This window comes from Macrotis lagotis, chromosome 4 (assembly GCF_037893015.1).
Source record: "Macrotis lagotis isolate mMagLag1 chromosome 4, bilby.v1.9.chrom.fasta, whole genome shotgun sequence".
In the NCBI taxonomy this organism is placed as follows: Eukaryota; Metazoa; Chordata; class Mammalia; order Peramelemorphia; family Peramelidae; genus Macrotis; species Macrotis lagotis.
Genome location: NC_133661.1, coordinates 252,933,419 through 252,959,804, shown reverse-complemented (window position 1 = coordinate 252,959,804; position 26,386 = coordinate 252,933,419). Strand labels below are relative to the sequence as shown.

At 37.1% G+C, this 26,386-nt stretch overlaps 2 protein-coding genes across 5 annotated transcripts in view; both read right to left on the bottom strand.

The window, feature by feature from the left end:
- LOC141522389 (zinc finger protein DPF3-like) overlaps window positions 1-26,386 on the bottom strand; it is a 547,867-nt gene that overhangs the window by 51,691 nt on the left and 469,790 nt on the right. The window lies entirely within an intron of this gene.
- LOC141522388 (zinc finger protein DPF3) overlaps window positions 1-26,386 on the bottom strand; it is a 317,782-nt gene that overhangs the window by 175,307 nt on the left and 116,089 nt on the right. For all 4 annotated transcript variants that reach the window (XM_074235794.1, XM_074235795.1, XM_074235796.1 and 1 more), the window contains exon 4: window positions 5,051-5,178. In XM_074235794.1, the coding sequence (XP_074091895.1) occupies window positions 5,051-5,178 (128 nt within the window). The remainder of the gene's footprint in view (window positions 1-5,050; window positions 5,179-26,386) is intronic.

Below are 26,386 nucleotides of genomic sequence, written 5' to 3'. Positions count from 1 at the left end.
AATGTGATTGGGTTGAAATGTTGCTATGGTGGAAGAAATGATGAGTTGGTTGATTTAGAAAAAAGCATGGAAAGGCTTGGATTTATGAAAGAAGATGCTGTCTATTCTTAAGAGGAAAAGATGACTGGTGGAGATAAGCATGGTACAGATTTTCACATATTTGTATTAATGAATATATATGTGATTATAAATATCTTTGAAAATGTGTGTATGTATGCCTATGTCTGTGTGCATGTGTGCATACACACATGTGTGTGCAAACTTAATTGTAGTCTTCTTGGACTGAGTAGGAGGGAGGGAAAAAATAAAGTAAAAAGTGCACGGTAAAGAAAACCTTTCAGGAAGCAAAGAAAAGCTGGACAGCTTTGAATACAATGAATAGCATTTACTATTCAGATTATCTTGAAATGGAAATTTATTGTATTACAGTGAATTCTTTCCTAAGTTCTACTGTGTATGTGGCAATGTTTTCTTATTTTGTATTTAAGTTTAAAACAAAAATATTTTTTATAAATAAAAGGAATAGGGAAGCACTATTTATCAAAGTATAATAATAATGTAATGAACTCCATCAGACAAAGTGAGAAAGTATGATAGAGAGTATATGGGTCAAAGTCAATGGAAAGATAAACAGAAGCAATTTTATCACTGGGGTAAACCACAGATAGTCTGAGAAGAAAGTGTAAATAGATAAGGATTGAGGAAAATAGAATACATGTCTGGCACAAAAGCATGCTGTAGTAGTGGTGGGGGCTTCAATTATCCAGATAACTAATGGAACTCTTGCCAAAACACAGCAACTTATACATTTTTTTATATGACTTAAAGATAATTTCATCATTCAGAAGAACAAAACAGCAAGAAGAAATTCTATTTTGGATCTAATCATCACAAATAAAAAGGAGCCGATAGCTGAGGTGGAAATAATGGATCCCTGGTCATTGTTGGAAGGGAATAATTACTCCCTCCCACCCAGAGTTTATGAGAGAGAAAATGAGCAAATTGGGCAAAATCTGATATGCAATCTAGATTTCTGGAAAACAGATTTCAAAGGATTGAAAGGAAAGATAGGTAAGATGCCATTTAATTTTACAAATTAAAATTCCCATCCTAAAAGGGATGGCAACTCATTTCCATGGAGGAATAGATAATTAGATTTATCTGAAAAGATCAAGTGGATACACAAAGAACTTACCAATCAACTTAAATTTTTTTTAAAAAGTGAAGGTAACTAGCTGTGAGTTCCTCTACTCAACTGACATTCATTAAACTTCATCCTTCCCACCTCCACCCCCTTCCCTGGTGTTGGACCACAACCTCCTTTAAGAGTTTAATATTGGCACTTCAAGGTTAACATGGATGATGCCATTGGTTGCCTTTGTTATTAGCAATGGTTCCAACATGTGCATAACTGACTTTTCAAGAACAGATTACCCTCAGTTGTCTTCCCCTCTAATGTTAACTGCTTCAAGATGTGATAAAGGGTATGGGCAAGAAAGAAAAATATGTAGGGGATGAGGTTGAGAGTAAGAAAAGTATTCTGCCCCTGAAACATGCCTTTGAATATGGTACTGTCACCACTAGAATGGAATAGATCTGGAACCATGCTTTCTAGAAGAAGCTAGGTGGTATAGTAGATAAAACATTGAACCTGGATATAGGAACACCTGAGTTCTAACTCAGCCTCACACACTGGCTAGCCATGTGATCCTGTGCAAATCATTTAACCTCTGACTTCCTCAATTTCATCAACTGTACAGTGGGAATAATAACAACATCTATTCCACAGGGTTATTATGAGGATCAAATGAGGTTATATTAGTAAAACCTTTAGCACACATTAGTTTGTCTGACACATTAATAAATGCCTATGCTGTGTCAATTAGCTTTAATACCACATATCCAGGCTTTGCTTAAAGTGTGCAAAAGGATATCAAATCTTTATTTTCAGATTATTGTTTGTCCCAACTTTAGTGTCTGGATTAAGAGTTCTATCCTAGTTATCTTGCATACCTCTGAGCAAATGTGAATCAGTGAGTATGATGAATCTGAGCCTCTGATGTCTGCCACAAATACTTCTAAATGGACAGTTGCTTTTTGTGTTGTGTTTTTTTTTGTCAAATGATATGACATGATAATTATCTTCCACCAAAAAAATAGATTAGCATGATTTTATTTGTTAAATACAGAGCTTGATTCTGGGATTAAAAATTGGAATTGTGAAGGTGGGACACACACATGTAGTCATTCTAAATATTCTACAATGCATTATTACAGGAAGAAGGCTACCCTGCTTTACAAAAAGAGAGCCAATTGATGCAATGGAGAAAGACTGGACTTGAAATCAGAAGACCTGAATTTAAATCCTGCCTCAGATACTTAGTTGTGTGATCTTACCTGAGACACTTATTCTGTTTATCTCAGTTTCTTTCATTGTAAAATCAGGGTAATTATAGCCCCAAACTTGTTGTAAGGCTCAAATTAGATAATGTATATATATAAAGTGTTTTGCAAACTTTAAAACCAAATAAAAATTGTAGTTACTGCTGTTGATAAAACCAGACAAGGTGAGGAGGGGGAGGTAGGAGTAATAATTCACTTAAATTATATAACCCTTCAAAAACTATTTTTGTATCTTCACCTTATTGCTTGTTACTTTTTTCATTGATAGAGACATGATGGTCCCCTTCCTTGCCCCACTCCCAAGTCCCAAAATAGATGTGAATGAAAGCTTTTAACAGTCTCCCCAGGAATTCAAAGAAATTTATGAGTGCTTGAGGAAGGTAAGAAGCTTTACCTGTCCACTGACTGAAGACCAATTCAAACCTAAGTATACATTCTAAAGGAAGAAAAAGGATGAAATGTGCAGAAGACAGAAGCAAAACTGGGTGACAGAGGATGAATTTTTAGATTTTTGTCACTATCCTGTAGAAATAGTGGTAGAAGTGCCACAATTCACAATGAACTGCAGCTGAAGGGGGAAGTCTGAGACAACAAAGATAGGTGGGTGGGTGGGGGGTTTAAGCTATATTGTGAGAAAAGGAAAAAATAATAAATTTTGTTTGGGTTGGAATAATGATAACAGGCAACAAAAAAGAAAATGTTGCTGCTCAAATCTTAATTTGCTTCTATTTTCTTTCTCAAGGACAGTGACCCTAAGGTCACGTACCTGAAATGACAGAACAAAAATGACTCTCAGGGAGTTCAAAATCAAGATAAGTAAGAATATTGTAAAAGAACACCAAGATGCCTGTGATGAATTCAATCATTTTTCTTAGAGGAAGCGCACTATCAAATCAACAAAAAACAAACCAAAAAAAAAAAAAAAAAGCAACAGGTGATTTACTAAATCATGGTAAACAGTAGAGTTACCATAAGATTGGAGAAGGGTGAATGTCTCAATTTTTTCCAAAAAGGGAAGAGAATAGTCTGCAAACCATAAGCTAGTGAGCTTGACTTCATTTTCCAGAAGAATTATAACTCATTAAAGAGAAGGGTAGTGTACACCTAGAAAGGGAAGCAACAATTAGAAAGAACTAGCTCAGCTTCTTCAAGGACTGTTCATGCCAGACTAATCTCATTTCCTTTTTTGATAGGATTACTAAACAAGTAGAAGTGAAGAATGTTGTGGCTATAGTTTGCCTAGATTTTAGCAAAGCTTTCTGTAAAGTATCTCTTATTATTCTTGTGGAAAATAAAGAAAAAATATAGAGTAGACAACATAATTCAATGGAATCAGAACTAGTTGGCTAGAAAAACTCTAAAAAGAAAGTGTCTCAATTTCAATAGGGCAGGAGGACCGTGTTTGACCCTGGTTGCTTAACATGTTTATCAATTATAGAGGCACATAGGTGGCATGCTCTTCAGATTTGCAGATGAAACAAAGCAGAGTTTGAGGACTAACACTGTCAAGATCCAGCACTCCCTAAAAGAAATTTTATGAGCTAGACCATTGAGATGGATCTTAATCAGATGAAATTCAATAGGAATAAATGTAAAGTCTTACTAGTGGGAAATAAAAATCAGTTTCACAAGTACAAGATGGAGACAACATGGTTAAATAACAGTTGTTCTTAAAAAGATCTGGGGGCTTTAGTGGACCTCAGCCCAATATGTCAGAACTATGATGTGGCAGCCTAGAATGTTAATAAATCTTGGGCTGCATTTAGACACAACTTTTAGGAAGAAAGACCACTTTTCTTGTCCTCCCTCTGGTGTCATTTGTAAAGTATTATACAAATGTGAACTTATCACTATACTGGATTGTGTATATTTTTGTGTGAAATAATTTGTTGTTTTACATGTTGGACCAACTCAGAGCAGAACCAACCCCAGTTTAATACTGGGAAAAGAAAAGTCTCATTTTTTACTTAAGCATTAAATCATGCCTCCACATGAATGGGAGCAGCCCATTGGAAAAAGCATTAGATTTAGCATCAACCTATTTTCCAATTCTGATTCTCCTGCTCCCACCATCTGTATGACCCAGGAACAAAGTTATTTCATCTCTCTTGACCTCAGTTTACTCATCTGTAAAATGAATGGAATTAGACTCTAAGGATTCTTCCATCTTAATCAATCAATAAAAATATACTAATTGTCAATCATATTGGGGCAGCTAGGTGGTACAGTGGATAAAACACCAGCCTTGGAGTTAGAAGGATCTGAACTCAAATCAAGCTACAGAACTTGAGGCTTACTAGCCATGTGACCATGAGCAAATCACTTAAGCCTGAATACCTGGCTATAAAATTTAAATCTTTCTTTTAATTTTTTAAGAAATTTGTCAGTTATATACCAGGCACTCTGCTCAGTGCTGAGGATATAGAAGGGGGGGAAAAAGGAAAAACAGTTCCTGCCCTCAAGGAGCTTAAAGTCTTATGGGGGAGACAGCAATCAATGAGTCAAGCATTTAATTGCCTACTATGTGTTAGGTACTGTACTTAGGGGGGAAAGAGGCAAAAGACCATTCCCTACCTCAGGATAGGCAGGGAAGAAATCAGGGAAACCCTTCAGCAATCACCCCCACCCCCCCCCCAGAAATCTGTACCTGTATTTCCTGGATGCTCTCTTCTTCTTTGGCATCCACTTTCTTCTCAATCCCTTCACCTCGTAACAAGGCTTCCAGTGTGGTACTTTCTGATGTGAACCCATCTTTTTTCAGGGGCAGGTCCACTTCTGAAAAGCAAGAAAAACCAGAAATAGAAGTCAGACTTTGGTAGTGCCTACCAATAGCTAAGCAAAGTAGGAGGGAGCAGGGGCCCTTAACTTAGAAAGAAAGGGCGGGGTAGGTCTTTGGGGTAGCAGTGGTTTTCTCCAAGCAGAACCCAGGTAGGAATTTTATTATTCATATGTTTCAGTTGTGTCTGACTCTTCATGACCCCATTTGGGGTTTTTTGGTGGAGATACTAGAGTGGTTTGCATTTCCTTCTCCAGCTCATTTTACAGATAAGTACACTGTGGCAAATAGGGTTAAGTGACTTGCCCAGGATCACCCAGCTGGCAAGTGTCTGAGGCTAGATTTGAACTCAGGAAAATGTTCCTGACTCCAGGCTTGGCACTCTGTCTACTGCACCATTTAGCTACCCTTCAGTTGAATATAATAAGACAATAAACAGCGATAGAATCATAGATATAGAGGCAGTGGGAATCTTAAAGTTCATTTAGTACCACACCCCACCTCATTCAAAAGATAGGAATATGAGGACCTAACAAAGAAAAAAGACTTGCCCAAAATCTCCCACTGATAATAAATAGCAGAGCCAGTTTTGAACCTTTACTCTGATTCATTTTACTGCATCATATTGCCTCCTTTCTGTATTATCCACAGATTCCTGACCAGGGATACACATATACCCCAAAGGGATATAAGAAACTTGTCAAATAATTAAGTAATTTTAAAATAACCATATTTGAAATTAAATAATTTATTTCTTATGTGCATATGCATAGGAAACCTAGAATTTATTTTCTTTCTTTTTGAATAGAGGGTTCAAAAGGGTGCCAGTAGATATGGGAACTTAAAAAGGTTGGAACCCCCTGCTTTAGACTGTCTCCATATTCTTCATGTTTCTATTTCAAGATCCCAAATTAAACAGAGTAGTCTAAAGTCAGATTAGTGACAAGAATAAAGGGAAGTTGAGAGCATAGTTGATGTTGGCCAAATTTTTATTTATTCTTGCCAACATGATATAATTTTGGTAATGACAATGTAACATTATGGACCAATCCATGGTGTCAGCCTACTAAGATCACCATACCCCAAGCCTGATCCTCTTACATACGGCTGATCTCAAGCCAACCCAATAGTCTGGTAACAAAACACTGGCTACTTGCAGCATGACTTTGAGAAACAGGAGGTGTACGATGATGAAGACATGAAAAAAGAAAATGAACCTACATCATTCTAGCCCAACTGATCAAAGCATATAAGAAATTTCAATAATCATGATTATAACATCCAATGAGATTCATATAATACTTGCTAACATTTACAAAATGCTTTACATATGTTTTCTCATTTGAGGGAACACAAAAGCCCTGTTAAGTAGGAATCATAGATTCTATTATCCCCATCTCACAGAGAAGTAAACTAAGGTTCAGAGAGATTAAGTGATTTTCCCAGGGGTAAAATAGCTAATGCCAAAGGTGGGATCTGAACCCTAACCTTAATGATTCCAAGTCCAACAATTTACCATTATGTCTATCTTGCTTAATCAATTCAATTTTTCTGATTCTTTGTGACCCTATTTGGGGTCTTCTTGGCAAAGATACTAAGAGGTTTACTCTTATCTTCTCCAGCTCATTTTACAGTTGAAGAAACTGAGGTAAATAGGGTTAAATGACTTTACCCAGGGTCACACAGCTAGTATTTAAGGCTGAATTTGAATTCAGATCTTCCTGACTGAAAGTCCAGCAGTCTATCCTCTATCAGGGCATCATCTAACTACAATGTTATGCAAATCTATGTATTACATAAAAATAGGCAAAATAGTGGACTAAAATAGATGTGACAGTTTTTTAAAAGTCTGATTTAAAAGTTTGTGGTGTTATATAATTTGTTAATATACTTTTTCCTAGTAGTGTTTACCCAATAGAATTAAATTAAATGTGACTATTTGTATTTCCTGGTTATCACCCTGGAAGACATCATCCAAGGGGCATTATTATTCCAGCTGACCTACAAAACCCATGAGTTTCCAACATTGCTGGTAAATAGCCCTTGAGGTCAGAAAGAAAAGGCATCTGATCCCCCTCTAATCTCTGCCTACAGGGGAAAGAAGAGGAAAGGCACTGGAATTAAGAAGGGTTGGAGAAGGTTTCCTACAAAAAAATGGGATTTTAGTTAGGACTTAAAGGAAGCCAGGGAGGTCAGTAGGGGGAGAGCATCTGACAAAAGTAAATACTAGGGCGAAGGGGGAAAAAAATGTTATCAGAGTTAAGAAGGGAAAAATAGGTCTGATATCCTGCAGGATGTAAGCCCTGGTTAAAATCTCATAAGGTGAAGTCGAACTCTAAATCTCTCTTTTTTATGTCCTCATGTGAATGAAAGGATTAACTAATGCTTTAAGCCTTCACATTTTCAATTGAACACAAATCTGCTATGCCAGGTGGCATGGTAGAGGAAATGGAGCACTGGACTAGGAGGCAGAAATCCTGGATTCAAATGTGGGCTCACTACTCTCTCTGAATCTCAGTTGTTTCATCTGTCAAATATACATTCTCATATACACATACACACACAGACACACACGTGTGTGTATATATATATATATATATATGCATGTATGTATGGGTATATATTCACATATATACCCATACATATATAATATTTTATAATATATTGTATTATATTTTAAATAAAATGTTTGACACAAAATGTTTAAACACAAGCATATATATATACATATATGTAGATGATAAAATTGTTGGATGTCAAGATCAAGTAAGCATATACTGATATATTCAATCTAGACAAAAATGGCTTACACGGCATCCTAAGTTAACTAGCTTCTATTCCAATATAAATAGTATCTTAACCTGCCCCTGAACCACATGTGGCAAGTCACCATGCAACACAGGGAGAAAATAATCAATCAATTTACTAAGCATCTCCTGTAGCAGACAGTATTAGCCATGAAGGATACAATTTCAAAAAATTAAACAATCTCACAATCTCTACTTATAAAGTTCTAATGGGGGAGACAATAATTTAAAAATGTGTTTATGTGTACAGAGGATAAATATAAAATGAAAGGGAAGGAAGAAAGGAAACCATTATTAAGCCCCTGTGATGTACAAACAACATGTTAAATATTTTACAAATATTATCTCATTTGAAACTCACAACAGCCTTGGGAGATAGATGCTATTATATCTCATTTTGCAGTTGAGGCAAATATGATTTTGACCAGGTCAAGTGATTTACTCAGGGTAAGAAGTCAAATTTGAACTCCAATCTTCCTTCTTCCAGGTCCAAAGCTCTATTCATACATTAAAAAATAGTTTATCACAGCGCTGTTTAGGAGGGAGAGGGCAAGTTATTGGGAGAATCCAAAAACATTTCCTGTAGATGTGGTTTGAGCTGAATCTTAAAGAGAGAGAGGCACTATTTGAGGGGGCAGTAAGGAAGAAGTGAATTCCAGGCAATGGGAATGGTCATTGCAAAAGCACAAAGAAAAAGATGGATGGAGAATCCTGTATGAGGAACAGAGAGGCTGGTTTGACCAATACACAAAGGGTAGGAGAGAGGGCTAATGAAACTCAAGAGATAGGGCTTTATTTTTTATAGGGTTTTAAAAGCTAAGCAGAGGAGTTTATCCTAGAGGCAATAGGAAGCTGCTAGAGTTGGTTTAATAGAAGAGTCATGTGGTCCTATCTGTGCTTAGGGAAAATTACTTTGGCAGCAATATGTAAGATGAACTGGAGTGGGCAGAAGACTTGAGCAGAGAGATCAATTAGGAGGCTATTGCAATAATCTAGGAAACCGTGGATGAGGGTCTGAACCAAAGTGGTAGCTGTGTGAGTAAAAAAATGGAAAGAGGGGTGCTAGATGTATGAGCGATGTTGTGAAGATAGAAACACAAGATGCGTTAACTTTATTAGACATGTGGGGTAAAGGAGAGTGAAGGGTCAAGGTAATTTTCTCTGTGCTTTTATTGAATCATTTCAGTCATATCTGATTCTTCACGGTCCATTTGGGGTTTTCTTGGCAGATACGGGAATATTTTTGACATTTCCTCCTCCAGCTCATTTTAAAGAAGGAAACTGAGGCAAATATTGAGGTTATAAAAATGGAAATATGGTGGGGTCTTTGATAGAAATAGGCAGATCTTGAAAAGATGGGGAAGATGATGAAAATATGGGGATATGTTAAATTTAAGTTTTATTTGGAACAACTTTTTTAAATGTCTGGTAAGCAATTGGTTATCTGAGCCTGAAGGTCAGGCGAAAAACTGAAGCTAAATATAGATTTGGGAATCCTTGCCACAAAGAGAAGAGTGTTAAATCCATGGAAGCTGATGAGATAGCCTCTCCTGATCTCATTTTTCAACCATTCTGGGTTCCTCTTTCCTTAAAAAGTATTTGTGACCATTTTGGTTCCTTCTCATTTTCAAAGCTGACAGGGATAGCCACTGTACCCTATTCTAGGCCATCAGCAGTCATCTTGACTTTTGTCTTACCACTGAACTTTGATGAATCTGAAAAAGAGAGCAAACCTGACAATTTTATGAAGCTCTGCCTAACTTAAACCCAATTCACAAATAAATCTAGATTAGCATCAGTCTCATGATATTATTGGTCATCTTCAAGAATAAAAGACAAATAAACAACCAGCTCCCTGGTTCAAAATAAGGAGCCCACTATCTTGCCTATCCAATCCACCACATGTGCACATGCACATATCTTATTTTAAGATTACCCTACTAATACATATACATTTAAAATAGTATACATCATAAGTAAGACAATGTCTTAGGAAGAATCTGAAGATCACCCAGGAGGATAAGGTACCAGATGCTGAGGTTCTTTCTCAAGTGAAACTGCTAAGCATTCACATGTTACTACAGAGAGTGCAGCTCTGATGGGCTGGCCAAGTTGTTCAAATGCCAAACATATACTTGCCAAAAAGACAACTTTACAGAGAACTCACACAAGGCAAACAGTCACATGGTGGTCAAAGAAGTGGTACAAGGACACTTCCAAGGTCTCACTTAAGAACTTTGGAATTGATTATGTAACATGAGAGACACTGGTGCAGGATTACCCAGTAGGGCTTGACCTCATCAGAGAAGGAGGGAAGAAGGGAAGAAGGGAGGGAGGGAAGGAGGAAGGAAGGAGGGAGAAAGGGAGAAAGGGAGAAAAGGAGGGAGGGAGGGAGGGAGGGAGGGAGGAAGGAAGGAAGGAAGGAAGGAAGGAAGGAAGGAAGGAAGGAAGGAAGGAAGGAAGGAAGGAAAGAAGGGAGGGAGGGAAGGAGGGAGGGAGAGAGGAAGGAAGAAGGTAGGAAGGAAGGAGCAGTATATATAGATAAAGACAAAAACAAATATACATTTAAGTTATATAGAAATATACATATATAGCTTTACTGCATACATGTGTAGATAAATACAAATGCATATCACTATATTTATTAATGTAAGAATAATTTCCCCTTCCAAAGCAAAAGCAGTAGCCACTGGCACCCAAACCAGGAGCCTCACTGGGACCTGCTATGCAGCCTTACTTCCATTGCTAATTAGGAACAGAGATATTTGTTGGGTGCCTTCCAGCACAATCCACCACACCAAAGACAGCTACTATGTAAAACAAAGCAATCATTTCCAAATTAAAAAAAAAATAACAATAAACTGTCTTAAACAAATATGAGTCAAGTCACACAAAGTCTTATCTCTTTAAAATGAATTTTAAAATACCCCATCTATTAAATGCAACAGCTTCTGGTCATGTGTGTGTGTGTGTGTGTGTGTGTGTGTGTGTGCACGTGCCTGCATGTACAAGTTTATATAGACATTCATATATGTATGCACACATGTATACATAGACATATATGTATATATATTCATATCTGTATATAGGAAATTGTGATTGGCAATATGCATGTGCTTATACACATATACATTTAGAGATTGGTGATTGGGTATACATGCATGTATGAATGTACATATAGGCATGTATGTATACACATCGGAGATTGGTAATTTGCTGTATGTGTTTATATATATACATGCATATATATAGGAGACTGGTGATTGACAATGCATATTAGATGTATACATGCCTATATAAGCATACATGCATATATACACATGTGTGTATGTATATATATATATATATTTATATATATATATGAGTTTGGTGACTGATGCTTTGTGTGTGTGTGTGTGTGTGTGTGTGTGTGTGTGTGTGTATCAGTCACATCCACTGGCATTAGAGGGCAGCCTATAACCATGGGCATTGCATAAGCAACCTAAGGGTTTCACTTTATTCACAGAAAAAAGAGATACCACTGAGTGGCAGGGAACCACGAAGCTCATTAACAGGATGTGGCAAGATCAGTCTCAAAGTGTAACATGGGAGCTCCTTGAGTAATTAAATCCCACGTCACTTAAAAATGCAAACACCACAGATGTCATTCGTATGTAGAGCCCTAACTCTTCTGCTTCCATTCTTTCTTTTCCATGGCTTAGGGTGCAAGCCTGGGAACCCAAAAGTCATATAAGGATTATAATAAAATATGCCATATAAGAAACAGATTAAGACAGCTCTTCTTTGGGGAAATATACAGAGAGAAGAGCTGTCTGTTAGCTGTCGAGTTTCCAAGAGATACCATCTTTCGGGATCCTGTGCTCTGCCAACAGACTGACTGCCCCAAGGGAAATTGTGGTGAAACACCCAGACAAAGCACATCCATCCGTCCATCCATCATGTGCTCTCTCTGTGACTCAGGGGCACAGAGATAGAGTTACAACGTAAAGGAGGAGGGGGTGGAGAGGGAATGCTTTAAACAAAAGAAGAAAATCCTATTGCTTAAATGATTGGTGAGACTATGTATATATGTGAATATAGATGCATATAATATGGGGAGAAAGGGGAAGGGGAAGAGATCACACCCCTCCTCTAACCCATTTAGCTTTTCTTAAATACACACACACACATACACACACACATACACACACACACACACACACACACACACACACACACACAGAAAGGCAGATTCTGGTTGTAATTCTGAGGTGCTCATTTCAGAAACTTCTTTAGATTCACACATCACAGTTCACTAAGGAGCAAAAGGAACTTAGAGGTCATTATCTCATTCTCCCATATCAGATTCCCTGTGAAGGGAAAAAGGGAGCTGGTTTTGTTATCTCTCACTTCACAGAAGGGGAAACTGGGGCCCAGAAAGTTTATGTCATAAGACAATGCTGAGCCAGGAATAGAACTGGTCAGTTGACTGCTTACCCAGGCTCCATCTTCCTAGCCTTCCTAGCTCCTTTTTGTTATTCTTAAAGCTGAACAGTGATGGAACACACAGTGAGGGCACTTGTCTCTAAGGCAGTAGAACTCACATTTCCTAAATATTATCCTATCTCTGACCCCCCCCCAAAAATATTCATATTTATTTTGCCATTCTACATGAAGAAATACTTTTGTAGTACTTCTCATTGCTTTCCTTTGTAGTACGATGCTGGGCATGCATCCATTCCACACACACACCCCTCTCTAACTCTGAAATGGATGTTCAGGGATTTGCTTCATCACCAAAGGTTTATTATACAAATATGTCCTAGAGATTAATATGAGACCACTCAGTTCATTTCAGGAAGGACCTAATGAAAACATCCACAGTGTCAAAGCAAACTAAACATTGAACTAATTATTGAGACAAAAAAATGCAGCCTTGTGTAAGAGGGGAACTAGTCAATGAAGACCCAGTGACCAAAGATTGAGCAAACACTATGATGGGGATGAGGGAATGGAAGACAGGGGATACAGAAGACAAAATGGATAGATACACAAAATAGCTCATGGGAAAAAATGGTAGTCACTCTCTCCTGAATTGAATTAAAGCTCCTGAGAAGAAAAATTTGTCTCCTAAAAACTTCTAACCCCATTCCATTGTGGGCAGTCTCCCCCCGACTTAAAGAGCTAGAAGAAACCAAAGGAGAATAGAGTGGGAAGTTTTATCCAAGAGAAGGGAGAGGATAATGAAAAGTCACAGTTTGGCAGGATAGAGATACCCTAGCGCAGCTAATCAATACATGCAGCAGGCTTCATGACTCAGATCCATCTACTGCAGACAACACCAGCATAAGCTTTGAAAAAGACCATTGGAGAATCACAGCAGCAGAAGTGCTAGTTCTGGGACATGCCCAGAGTTCACTGGGGAAAAGATCCATGCCCAGGGAGCCAAGACTAAGACTGCCATATCTGTAGTACCCCAGCAACTGAATAGGAACAGGAACAATGGATACCAAAGTACAAAGTGACATCAAATGAGGAACAATTGAAAAAGTCTTGAGGTATATAAATGCAATAGGATATTGTTGTGGTGTATAAAATGATGAATATAAGGAATTATGAGAAAGATGGAAAGATCTATATGAACCAATGCAAAGCCAAATAACACACCAAAGGACAACATACACAACACTTAAAATGATGCAAATTAAAAACACTAAAAGGAAGCCGAAGTCAGTAATGGTCCCAAAGAACAGAAAAGGAAACATAACTACCTCCTCTCAGTAGAGAGATTTAAGGCGAATGTTGTCCACACTTTGGGTGAATGGTCACGGGTGTTGGATGTGCTCAGTGCTTTTCTTTGTTATAAGCAGGGTTCAAATTAGAGGAAAAGATAAAGGAACATTTCCAGAAATTACTGCCATGTAAAAACAAACTCAGAAAAATGAATAAAAAATATTTTTTAAAAAATAAAAGAGCTGCATCCCTTCAGTGCAACAACCAGGGACAATTTTGGGCTATCTGAAATGGAAAATACCACCTGTATCCAGAGAAAGAATTATGGACTTTGAACAAATACCAAAGACTATTACCATCAAATTAGAAAAAAAGTTATATTATTATATAATTTTACTATCTCATACTTTATTTTTCTTCCTTAAGGATATGATTTCTCTGTCATCACAGTCAACTGAGATCAATGTATGGGAACCAATGTAAAGACTAACAGAATGCCTTCTGTGGGGATGGGGGAGGGAAGCAAGAATGGGGGAAAAATTGTAAAACTCAAAATAAATAAAATCTTTCTTAAAAAAAACAAAAAAAAATAAAAGAGCTGTTCTGAATCCTAAAGAAAATTACAGAGATAGGTTTGTATCAAGAAAAAAGATGCAAACCAATTAACATAGCATAGGTGTGCAGAAAGAGAAGGGAATTAGAGGAAGAAGGGAAGGAAAAGCAAAAAATGGGCTGGGGGAAAAGATGACTTATTTTAAAGAGAGGAAGCAATATGTAAGTAGATTAAACTTTAAAGTCCATCCTAATGCAGAAAGGAACTAGAGCAAGAAACTAGGTCCTGCCTCCTACAAACCAAACAGAATGAGTTCTCTGAACATAGATGATGCATGACATGATACTATTATTAAAAAACCAGTTCCAGTTGAGGGGAGTCTAGTGGCCTTGCCTCGCATTTTGAGACAATGTTCTTTGCCATTTGAAATATTCTTTAGATCAAATGACTTCCTCTTTTCTTGCCAGCATCCCTTGACTTCCTAGTGGGTTCAGAAGTTTCTTCCTAGTCTAGCTTGGGTCTACTAAGCACCACTAAGACTCAGGGACTCTGCTAAATGCTGGGGTTACTAAAAGAAGGAAGAACATGGCCCATGCCCTCAAAGAGTTCACAAGGTAACAGAGGGGACAGCAAGTAAGTAAATACATATAAGATATATATATATATATATATATATACATATATATATACACAAATATAATATAATATTATATATGATAGTTGAAGGTAATTTCAGAGAGAAGAAAGTAGCAGTGTAGGGAATGGGCCTCTTGCTTGAACTAAATCTTGAAAAGTAGCCAGGAGGCCTTCCAGGCACAGGGGAAGCAATATGTTAAGAAAGAGAAGATCTGATGATCTGAAACCACTATCCCAGACATCATGGGGCAGAATAAGAGAGGTATAATGATGATGATGATGATGAGAAATAATACAAATATATTATAATATTCCATATAACATAATAACATATACTCTAAATGTAATATATAATAACACTGATATTTCTATATAAATTTATAATTCACAAAATATCTTCACATTCATGACCTCGCATGATCTATGTCATTAAGGTAGATATAAAGTGATTGTTATCCTCCTTTTTACAGAAGAAATGGGTTCAAGGTGGGGTTAAATGAATTGTCCAAGTTTGTACTGCATGTAAGTCCTACAACAATATTAAAAAACTAAAGCCTCCTCATTCTAGGGCACTGCTACACTGACATATTGATATTGATGAGGGTAGACCAAGATCATATCACCGAAAGGCATACAAGGTAGATGGACTGAAATCTAATCCAATTTGATCCAATAAACAATTATTAAGCACCTATGCTAGGCATTGTGTTAAACACTGGAGATATAATTGATAAAAAGAAAGGCAGTCCCTACACCCAAGGAGCTTCCCATCTAAAGAAGAAGACAATACATAAAAGGCAAGAAAGGGAAGGGTAATGGGATACTAGGGAATATTCAGTGTAGGGAATGGGGAAGGGATGAAGAATCTTATAGCAAGTAATTGAAACCAAGAAGGGTAACAGTTGTAGTTGGAGTGATCTGAGTCTGGTTTCTGCACTCTAAAAAGGAAGGCATTGGGAGGAGTTTGGTACTCTGCCCTCCAAAATGAAGCTGAGGGAGGGGTGTCAATCAAGACTTGAGTGAGCCCCATAGTGGTGAGCTTAACTTGGGAGGATCATACCGTTACCTGGAGTTGTAACTGGGCAGAGGGGCAGATGCAGAGTGAAACAAAAGGGAATGTGGTAGGTGTGGGAGGGACTTGAGCAAATGATTAGAGTATTTTATTTGAATTCTGGTTCAGCTGACAAAGAAAAGTTTCCCTTTCTCTGGTTTGGATTCTTCACCTTTAAAATGGAAATGGTAATATGACCTCCCTGCACCATGATGAATATGTGGCTTGGCTAAATCTTGAAGCTCTTACAGAGGTAGTTTTCTTTTAAAAATAGATGTGAAAACACATACTTAATAGTACACAGAATATTCAGTACAACCCAGTCTTTAGAGGGTCTTCTTACAATCCTTAGTTCTTCCCCATGTCCTTTGTAGAAAGCAAGGAGGTCCTGAGAAATTACATGAGATAGGTAGCAGAAGAAATTGAATACTTGACTTTGAATCAAGAAGAAATGAGTTCAAATGTGATCTCAGAAACTTCTTAGTTGTATGATCCTGAACAAGTTACTAATCCTCTGTGTGCCTCAGGTTCCTCACCTGGAGATAATGATAATAATAATAATAATAATAATAATAACAATAACAATAACACCACCTACTTGCCAGGGGTGTTGTGAGGACAAAATGAGATAACATTTGCAAAACTCTTTGTAAACCTTAAAGGATTATATAAATGATAGCAATCATCATATTGTCAGTTATTATTACTAAATCCTATGCCTGCTCTCCATGCCTACTCTCCTCTCACCTCCTTTACTAAAGCTTCAACAATAACAGAAGGTTCATCCCTGAACAAATAATGGAAAGCAGAAGGGGGGGGATGGAATTGCCTGCATGTCTCTCCCCCTGCTCCCCGAATAATGAGACCAACTCAAGCTGGAGAAGCTGCTGTGCCAAGATTGATGGCTGCAGACTCTGACACTGCAGTAAAGAGATAAATGACTGGTCATTTCCCCTTGATGCACTTGGAGGCATCCATCCTCCCAGCCGTACCAAGCTCAGGCAAGTCCCACTCCAAGAGACAGATAAACACTGACAGATGAGGGGTGGGGATGATGAGGGGTTGGGGGAGGGAATGCCTGAGTGTCCTTCTCCCACAGAAGGACATCGAGAGATTCCTCTGCAGGGCAGGAGAAGGTCATGTTGTCCATTTGCCAACACCTGGCTGTAGGATTTGCTAGTCCTCTCCTTTGCCTCCCTCCAGTCCACCCTCCCCCAGCTTTAGTCATCACCCCCCAGTAGAACACAGAGAAGCAGAGGGGGGAGGGGGGGGCAAAGCAGTTTGACAAGCTCATCAATCTCAGGATACACACTTGGCACATCAGGGTTCTTTAAGTTGCTCCTCAGCTAGGAGGGTGTTGGAGGGGTGAGAAGGATGTTTTGAGATGAAACGAAATCACTACTAATATCAGAAAGCAAATGTTGGGAAAAGACACAGTGGGTTGGAGACTATTAGAATGTAGGGCATGTACCAAAGTGGTAGGAAACTAATTAAGATTCAGGGTTTTCAAAAACAGGGAAACTTGGATGAAGCCTTTTTCCATCTGCAATGTTTGGATTTGACTAGAGACTGGAGCAGTTGGTGGGGCAAGGCAGTCAGTTCACTTTTCCCTTTACTTAGGGCGATATAAAGGATCCCTACCAGAATATGCAGGATTCATGCCTTATTTTTTTACATTGTCCCCAATGCATGGGATGTTGCCTTGAGTATAATACCTGCTTAATAAATGTCCATTGAATGAATACAGAATTTCAATATGGTAGTATCCTGAGATAGTGGCATCATAGGATCTCAGAAGTCATGCAGTCTAGAGATAACTAGATGATCTAAATATATAAAGTGCCAGGCTTAAATTTATAAATGTATGAAGTGCCAGGCTTAGACTAAGGAAGAGCTGGATTCAAATGTAGCCTTAGGTATTTACTATCTATGAGACCTCTCTTAAATTCTTTCAGACTCAATCTCATAATCTGCAAAATGCGGGGAGAGGGGTGTTGGATTCAATGGTACCTAAGGTTCCTTTCAGCTCTAAATATATGATCTTAGGGTCCCCCAACCTGAACTTAAAGCAGAAATGTGCTATACAATATCCCCAAATGGTCAACCAGTCTTTGCCTAAAATCCTACAATCCTGGGTAATTTGCTATATCCTGAGGCAACACATTCTGGTTTTAGACACCTCTAATTGTTAGGAAAGTGTTCTTTATGCTGAATGAAAATCTGCTTCCATGTTGCTTCTACCCATTGTTCTTAGTTTTGCCAGCTGAGCCAAAAGGAACAAGCTTTCTATATCACCCCTTTAAATATTCAAAGACAACTATCAGGCTAAAAATCCCCAGTTTCTTCAACCAGTTTTTACATAGTTTATTCTTGATTAGATTAGAGATGAGGACAATAGTCTTGAGAAGTCACAGAGGATTTTGGGAAATAGCCAACTTGACCTTATGACTAAAAAAAAAAAAATCTTGCTGTGACCTTCTGAGGGAAAAGGATGGTCAGAGAGCTCCCAGCTGTCATTGCAAGACATGGTTTCCAATCTTTCTATTAATTACCTTCCTCTAGGTGTGCTAGATCAGAATTTTCTCAATGTGGATTGAGGAAATCAAAAGGTTTATATTACAACTCACTCAGGTCTGCCTAATTTATGTGACTCTCATTTAAATCCTCTCACAAATTTACAATAGAAGATGGACACTTCCTAATGTTCTCCCAATATTGTGGGGATAACAGTGGAGCACACAGGCTGTCTCTCAATTGTCCCTCACTATCTGTGATGAACTCATCTTTATTTTTTGTCACAGGTACATTTTTCTCTGATGATATCCCTCATACCATTCCTCTTGTGTAATTTCTCATTTGTAATGTGTCATAACCAGCTTACACCCACCACGTGCCTCCCAATTCTCTTCAGACACGGTAGCATTTCATGACTCACAACTATATAGCATCATCAAAAAAAATTTTGGCATTATAAAAATGGGCCTTTGTTTCAGGGAGAAACTTAGAATCACTAAAAGCACTATGTGCACATAATTTCCCCAAGCAATCCAGAACACTCTCTGCAGCTTATTTGTTTTGAGCCCAGCTCATTATCTATTTGCACTGTTTGTCCTAGATATATATACTGATGGATGAGCTCTATAGATTGACCATCTAATTCAATGTCACAGTCTGGACGAGAGGCATCCTTCATCTAGGGTTTTTCCTGTGCAAACAATTAGGCCAAACTGTTTTGAATGATTACCAGGCTCTGCAATGTTCCAGGGGATGATGCAAACAGGATAATCTCATTTGCAAACAAAAGCATCAGGAAGACTTCACCACCTAGATGGAATTCCTCCATTACTGGAATTCTCTGTCAGACTTCCAGTATAACAGAAGCAATCATCTTTGAAAAAGTATCTTTCTCCTTTTTTATGCCTTACATGTTATTAAAAATTTGGGCTCCCACAAAACTATCTCTATTGTTACATCTTTCAAGGAATCATATGATTTTGATATAATAGTTAAGAGATGCTTTGTTGGCAGAGTCTTTGAGAAAACATTTTGTTCATCTGAATATTTTTTCCTGTCAACAAAAAACAAATACATTAGGATCTTATATTCTCTTCTAAGTGTAAAGATATGACCTGCTAGGGAATATAGTTTGCAAAGTCTAATGCTTTCATCACATATGCCTTCACTGGATATTTGGATTATGCTCATTAATGAAGCAAATACAAAGGTATGTAGCTGAAAAAGATAGGCAAATGAGTTGATAATTATCTCTTGTCTCCCTTTTTTAGTAATAATATGTTATAAGATTTTCTTTTCCATATCTTTACATCCCCCCCCCTTTATGTGCTTTCCTAAAATATGGTATACAAAGTGAACTAGAAGTTATTTTCTTATCTAAAAGTCCTTTCTATTCTGACTGGTCTACTTAAATTAAATTCTGCTTAGTTTGATCTTCCTAACTGACTTGGTCTTTGGTACTGAAATCACTTCTATCTATTCCCTCCCATGTACTTGGGTTCCATAGCCTAGACACATATCCAACAAAATCTACTATCAAACAAAAAACTAAGGCCACATTAAAAAAAAAGAATACTTTTCTTGGTTTCACCATGAACTTTCTGGGTTTCCCCTAAGAAAACAACTTACTAATTTTGTACACTGATTTCCCAGACCATTAAAAGGATATAAAATTGGTCTTGAACAGCATTGATCAAATACTTTGAAGTTGAAAGATGCCCAACTGATTGCAAAAAACTATCTCTGGATTTAGTCCAGAAATTACAAGGAAAATTTATTGGAAGACTCTTTTGTTGCTGCTTTTAATTGAATTAGAGGCTTTTTTTCCTCCCACTAGGAATCAGTTGGTTTTCATCATTGTGTATGTATTTCTTCAGCATTTTTGATAGATATTTTCTATCTACTCTTTCCCCCCACCATATCTTAAGAGAAGAAGAGATACATTATTGAAAAACAAGCCCAAGAAAGCCCCAGAATTGGAATCATGCCCTCCCCAAGTCTAGTACAAAATATAAATGGTGATCTTTATTTATTCTACAAGCAAATATTAAATACCTACTATGTGTCATTCAGGTGCACTTGGAGATATAAAGATATAGATAAAACTTCCCTATCTTCTAAGAGCTTATATTTGTGGGGAGGAGAGATGACAAAATATACACAGATGAGTAAATACTATGATTACCTATATGCAATATGCATGCATGTATAAATGTACATATATATGTGGGGGGGGGTAATTACAAACACAAAATCATGGACAAGAGCACTATAATTTGAGGAAATAATAAAGGGCCTCATGGAGGAGAGAGTGTTTGAGTAAAGCCTTAAAGAAAGTTAAAGAGATAAAAATGAAGAGAAATTGTATTCTAGGCATGATATTCATCCTTGTCCAAAGGGATGGGGTGAAAGATGGAATGCCATAGAAAACAGAAAGAAAGCCAGTTTGGGCTAGAATTTAGAATGCACAAAAGGAGTAATATTCAACATAACTTGAAAGGTAGGCTTGAGCCAGATTGTGAATGGCAAGCACAGAAGTTTATGTTATCTCCTAGAAACCATAGGAAGGAATTGGAACTTCTCAAAGAGAGAAGCAATCTCATTAGCTATGCCTTAAGTGTTATCAATTTGTTAGCTCTGTATGGATTACAAAGGAGAAAAACTGGAGGTACAGTGACCAAAAAATAGACCATCACAATAGTCAAGCAATAAATGTTGAAAGCATAAACCAAGGCAGATGCCATACAAGTAGAAAGAAGGGGACAGTTGTAAAGGATGTTACAGATATTGGACCAACAAAACTAGATTGAATCATGAGGAGTAGAAATAGTTCTAAGATTGAGAATTTGGGTAATTGGAAGGATGGTAGTGCCCTTGAGAGAAATAGGGAAGTGAGAAAGAAGACTGGATTTGTGGAGAAAAAGCTGCTTTATAAAAATCTATCATTTGCCCAAGGACAAAATACAGTGAATACTGAGTTGAGTCTTTTGCCAAATGTAATAATCCAAACTAAAAGGGTTGATTGCTCACCTAAAGTTAGTAGTCTATAGGCAACAATAAAATATTTATTTCTATTGTATAAATGCTTACGTTGAAAATTTAACAATTGGTTCTTGCACATTCAAACTGACTCCAGGACCTCAAATCCTATCCAACTCTTCCCATCTCAAATACTTAATAGTGCATAGCAGATAATATATTTGAGTACAAAAAGCACTGTATTTAGAGTCAGAAAAAACTGATTTTTGAATGTAGGATCTAATACTACCTGTGAGAAATTGTTCTAAGTTTCCTCATCTTTTAAAATGAGGACTGATTTCATGATCTCTAGAACTTCTACCCCACCCCCTCCAGCCCTTTGATCCTATGGAATTTCTAAAATGATTTCCATCTTTAACTGAGGGGAAAGAATAGGTTTTGGAGTTCTAGAAACAAAACAGTTAAGAGAGAAGTCATCCATTGGGATTAAACTGACTGGGTTCCCAGAGGCAATCACTGCTACTGCTCCCAGTGACCAAAAACATAGACACTCATCTAACTGGTGGAGGAAGGAGATATCATATGAAGTATCAGAACCATGATATCCAAAAACAATATGCAAACAACTTTCGGAGTTGGAAGGGGTCTCAGAGATCACCTAGTCCACTTTGAAAAAAAGAACCCTACACATTACACAAGTGGGAATTCAGGCTTTACTAAGAGACTTCCACAGAGAGGAAACTTGATACATTTTCTATTTTTGGCTTGTATGGGAGAAGCCTGTAGAAGGGGTGAGAAAGGGACTTGAGTTGGATAAAAAAGGAAAGGAAATTATGAAAGTGATTTGAAGGAGACTAGTGAAAAGAGCCAAAGATTGAATATAGAGAGGAAAAATTGAAAAAGGAAAACTTAAAGGAAAATCATTTATATTTTATTTATAGTCTTTGTGAAAGAAGTTTGAGGAAGGAATATAAATAAAAAGCCAAAGAAGAATTCAAAATAAATCCCTTAAAAGAGGAACTATAGAGAACAACTTAACAGAGAAAAAAAAAAAAGATGATGGATGATAAAGTAAGGTAAGCAAAACAATTGGCAAGTTAAACTAACAAACTAAATTGGTAAATAACTATATTGGTAAAAATAAATAAAATAAAATAAAATAATGGTTTAGTCCAAAAAGGGAAAGAAATACAATACAGTTCTCAAGTTGCTACTAAAACAAAAATGAAGTTGGACATTGTTGTCTAGTTACAAAAAGGTACTAGAAGTATATAAAATTTTTCAACAGGTTCTCAGAAGATGAAGTGTAAACACTCATAAGGATTTTAAAACAAGATTGAGAATTTCATTCTACATAGCAAGCAGGAAAACTTCTGTAGGGACATAAATTGATTATAAAATATGCAGTCAATTATTTCTATAACAAGTCAATAAACATTTATTAAGTACCTGCTATACCCAAGGAACTATGTTGTTCAGGGGAGACAAAGAAAAGAAAAAAAAAAACCCTTGCAAACAACTATTTACAAATAAGATATAGGCACAATATAGTGTTGTTACTGCTTACCTAATATAGTATAGGTTATTGTTTCTCCTAGAAGAGAAGGTGAAAAGACTCTTCATAATACAGGGTATAAGAGACAATGAAATCTTACTGAAAGGAACAGAAGTGGGGCTTGAAATGGGAGGTGGGCTAAGAATAATCTAAAAATGACCTTCAAGTAGAAAAACCTTGATTCTTATCAGGAATCTGGAGAGTAGAAGGAAGGAGAGGAGAAAGGAAAGTAAAATTGCAATTGTACACTTGAAGCCAAAACAAATCCAAGGAGGAAGGAGTTAAATGCTCTGAGAATGAAGCAATTGCTGCAGGTCCACTAAGGATGAAAAAGTAGAACCACAGAAACCCTACTGTGAGAGATCACCCAATAATGGTCAAGAGGAGACTAGAGGTAGAGTGATGCATGACTCTTCTCAGAGGTACCAAGGTTGCCATTTTTCCAATGCATAACAATTGAGGACTCTGTTGTCTTCCCAGCACATCTATCCCAAACATCACATGAATCTACCACTCACTTCTGGTGATTCACAAGAATCTAAATGAAACAACCAAAAGAAGCCTACAAAGGATTGACAGGTCATAAAGTTTTGGGCAAAGAATCTGAGTACCATATGGGCAATATTTCTGTGGGGCAGCTAGGTGGCACAGTAGATAAGGTGCTGGCTCTGGAGTCAGAAACATTTGAATTCAAGTCTGTACTCAGATATTTACTAGTTGTGTGACTCTGGATAAGTCACTTAGCTATATTTGCCTCAGTTTCTTCATCTGTCAAATGAGCAGGAGTAGGAAATGGCAAATCACTCTAATATCTTTCCCCCCAAAAAAACCCCAAATGAGGTCACAAAGAGTTGGACGTGAGTGAAATGATTGAACCACAAAGTATTTCTGCCCACTGAAGGCAGTGAACAGCTGACTGAGAAGGAGATATTGCTAGTGCATATATACAACTTAAAATATACAGCTGACATACTCCTGGCTGGGGATTGTATACACCTATGTAATAAGACTGTGTAATTAAAAATGCATTTTTCTATTTGGAATTAGTCTAAAAAAGAGACTAAAATGTCCATATCCATTGACCCAGAGATCTCACTGTTAGGCATGTATCCCAGGGAGGCTCCATTTATTCACAGTGGTACTTTTTGTGATGCATGGACTTGGAAATAAAATACATGCCTATTGATTGGAAAGTGGCTAAAAATGTAGTAAAAAATGTAATGTAATATTCTTGATTTCAGTTATTCAGTCATCTCTAGACCCTATGGACATACTGTCCATGGAGTTTTCTTGGCAAAGATCCTAGAATGGTTCACCATTTCCTTCTCCTGTGGAATCTTATTGTAATGTAGAAAATAATAAATCTGAAGAATAAAGAGGAGCATGGGAACAGATAAACTGATGCAAAATTAGCAGAATCAGGAAAAAATAAACATAATGACTACTACAATATATATTAAAATACCCACTACAACAAAGAAATTGAAAGCTGTGTAATTATAATGATCAAGTTTGTCTCTAAAGAAGGGTTGAGAAAATGCACTTAGCTCTCTTCTTTGGAGAGGTTGGAGACTATGGCTAGAACAGTACATGTATTATCAATCTCCAAAGATGTGTTACTTAGTTTTTCTGAATTGCCTTCTGTTTTTCTTTTTAGTTTGTTGTTACTAGGATAGGTTTTCTAGATATAAGAAGAGGCAAGATATATTTGGGAATGAAGGTAATATAAAAATGAAAGAGACTAATTTTTTGAAAATAAGGCATTTGCCAGATTACAAATTGGTAGATAGATTTCAGAGCCAAGAAGATCTGGGTTCATGTCCTGTCTCATACTAGCTATATGACTCTGAACTTAATCTCTCAGTGCTTTGGACTAGAGCTGTCAAACACAGGGTAATAATACTTCTCAGTGGGGCCAGAGCAGATTAAAATAATAATTAAAAATATTTAACAGAACAAAAATACAGTAAAACACAAATAACATCACATTTAAAACTATGTCAATCTATGGTCTGCAGGGATCTTATATACACATAAGAGGTTCCCTTTCTGTTTGAGTTTGATACTACTGCTTCAGACAACTCTCTGGAACTATAAATTGCAAAAAAGAAAGTGCCAATGTGCAGAGGATAGAGGGAGTTTCCTTACTTGGGAGAGCTCTCTATCAGTGAAATCACAAGTCCAGTCTTTATGCCTATTCATTACATTAACTTTTGGAAGAAAAATAGCCATTGAAACCCCCAGAGGAAACTTAAACAAGATAGGACCCAATAAAGGAGTCAGCAGTTAGACCAAAGTTGAGGCCCCAAACAAGAGAAACTACAGATCTTCATGCAAGAAAGTAAATTTCCCCTAAAAGTAGCACTGAGACTTAATGAGATAAAACTCAGGTCTGGTATAGGGAGAAGGGATGGGTACAGTATATTCAAATTAAACAAAATAATATATATTAAGAAGCTATACTCATGGAGAAAACCAAAGGGGGGGATTACAATGGGAAATATTTTAGTGAGGATGAATTAAGAGAACAAGATAATTTTATCATCAAAGCAGAGATGAGAAATTTAGGAGTAGATCACAAGGCATGTTATAGTAATAATGAGAGGTTTCAGTTCTTCAGACTTCTGCTGGAATTTATACTTCAGCAAAAAAGAAAGCAACAAATAACTACTTAGTTTGCCTTAATAATAATTTCATCCTTCAGGAGACAGAAAAATCAAAGATAGAAATGTTTAATCTGGATCTAAATGTCATTAAGAAAGTCAGGAATTGGTTTCTGGATGGAAATGATGGAAATGTTGCAAGGAAATGAACACTTTTCTATTCTGGAGTTTGTGATTTAAAAAAAAGGAAGAATAGTTGAGCATATTCTAACATGCAACTTAGATTTTGGAAAGTATATTTCCAAAGATTCAGCCAATCATTTGGTCAAGCACTGAGTGTTTACAATTATTAGGCATTGTGCTAAGTTGTTGTTGCTCTTGCTCAGTCACACCTAACTCTTCATGACCACAGGGTTTTCATGGGGTGATTTGCCATTTCCTTCTCCAGTTCATTGTACAGATGAGAAAATTGAGGTAAATAGGGTTCAGTGACTTGCCCAGAACACCTAGCTTCCCCTAGTACTAAGAAGTGAGGATACAAAGAAAGCAAAAACAAATCACATTCTGTTAGAGGAACAACATATAAAATAGCTTGGTCCATACAAGATAGAGGCAGGATCAACAGGAGGTAATCTCAGAGTAGAAGGCATGAGAAACTGAGACTAATGGGGGGGGGGAACCTCTTGAAAAAGGTAGGATTTGAGCTGAAGAACCCAGGGAAACTAAGGGGGTGGGGGTTGGGGAGTGAGAATAGAGAACATTCCAGACTGGATATAGCCAGTAGAAAGGCATGGAGA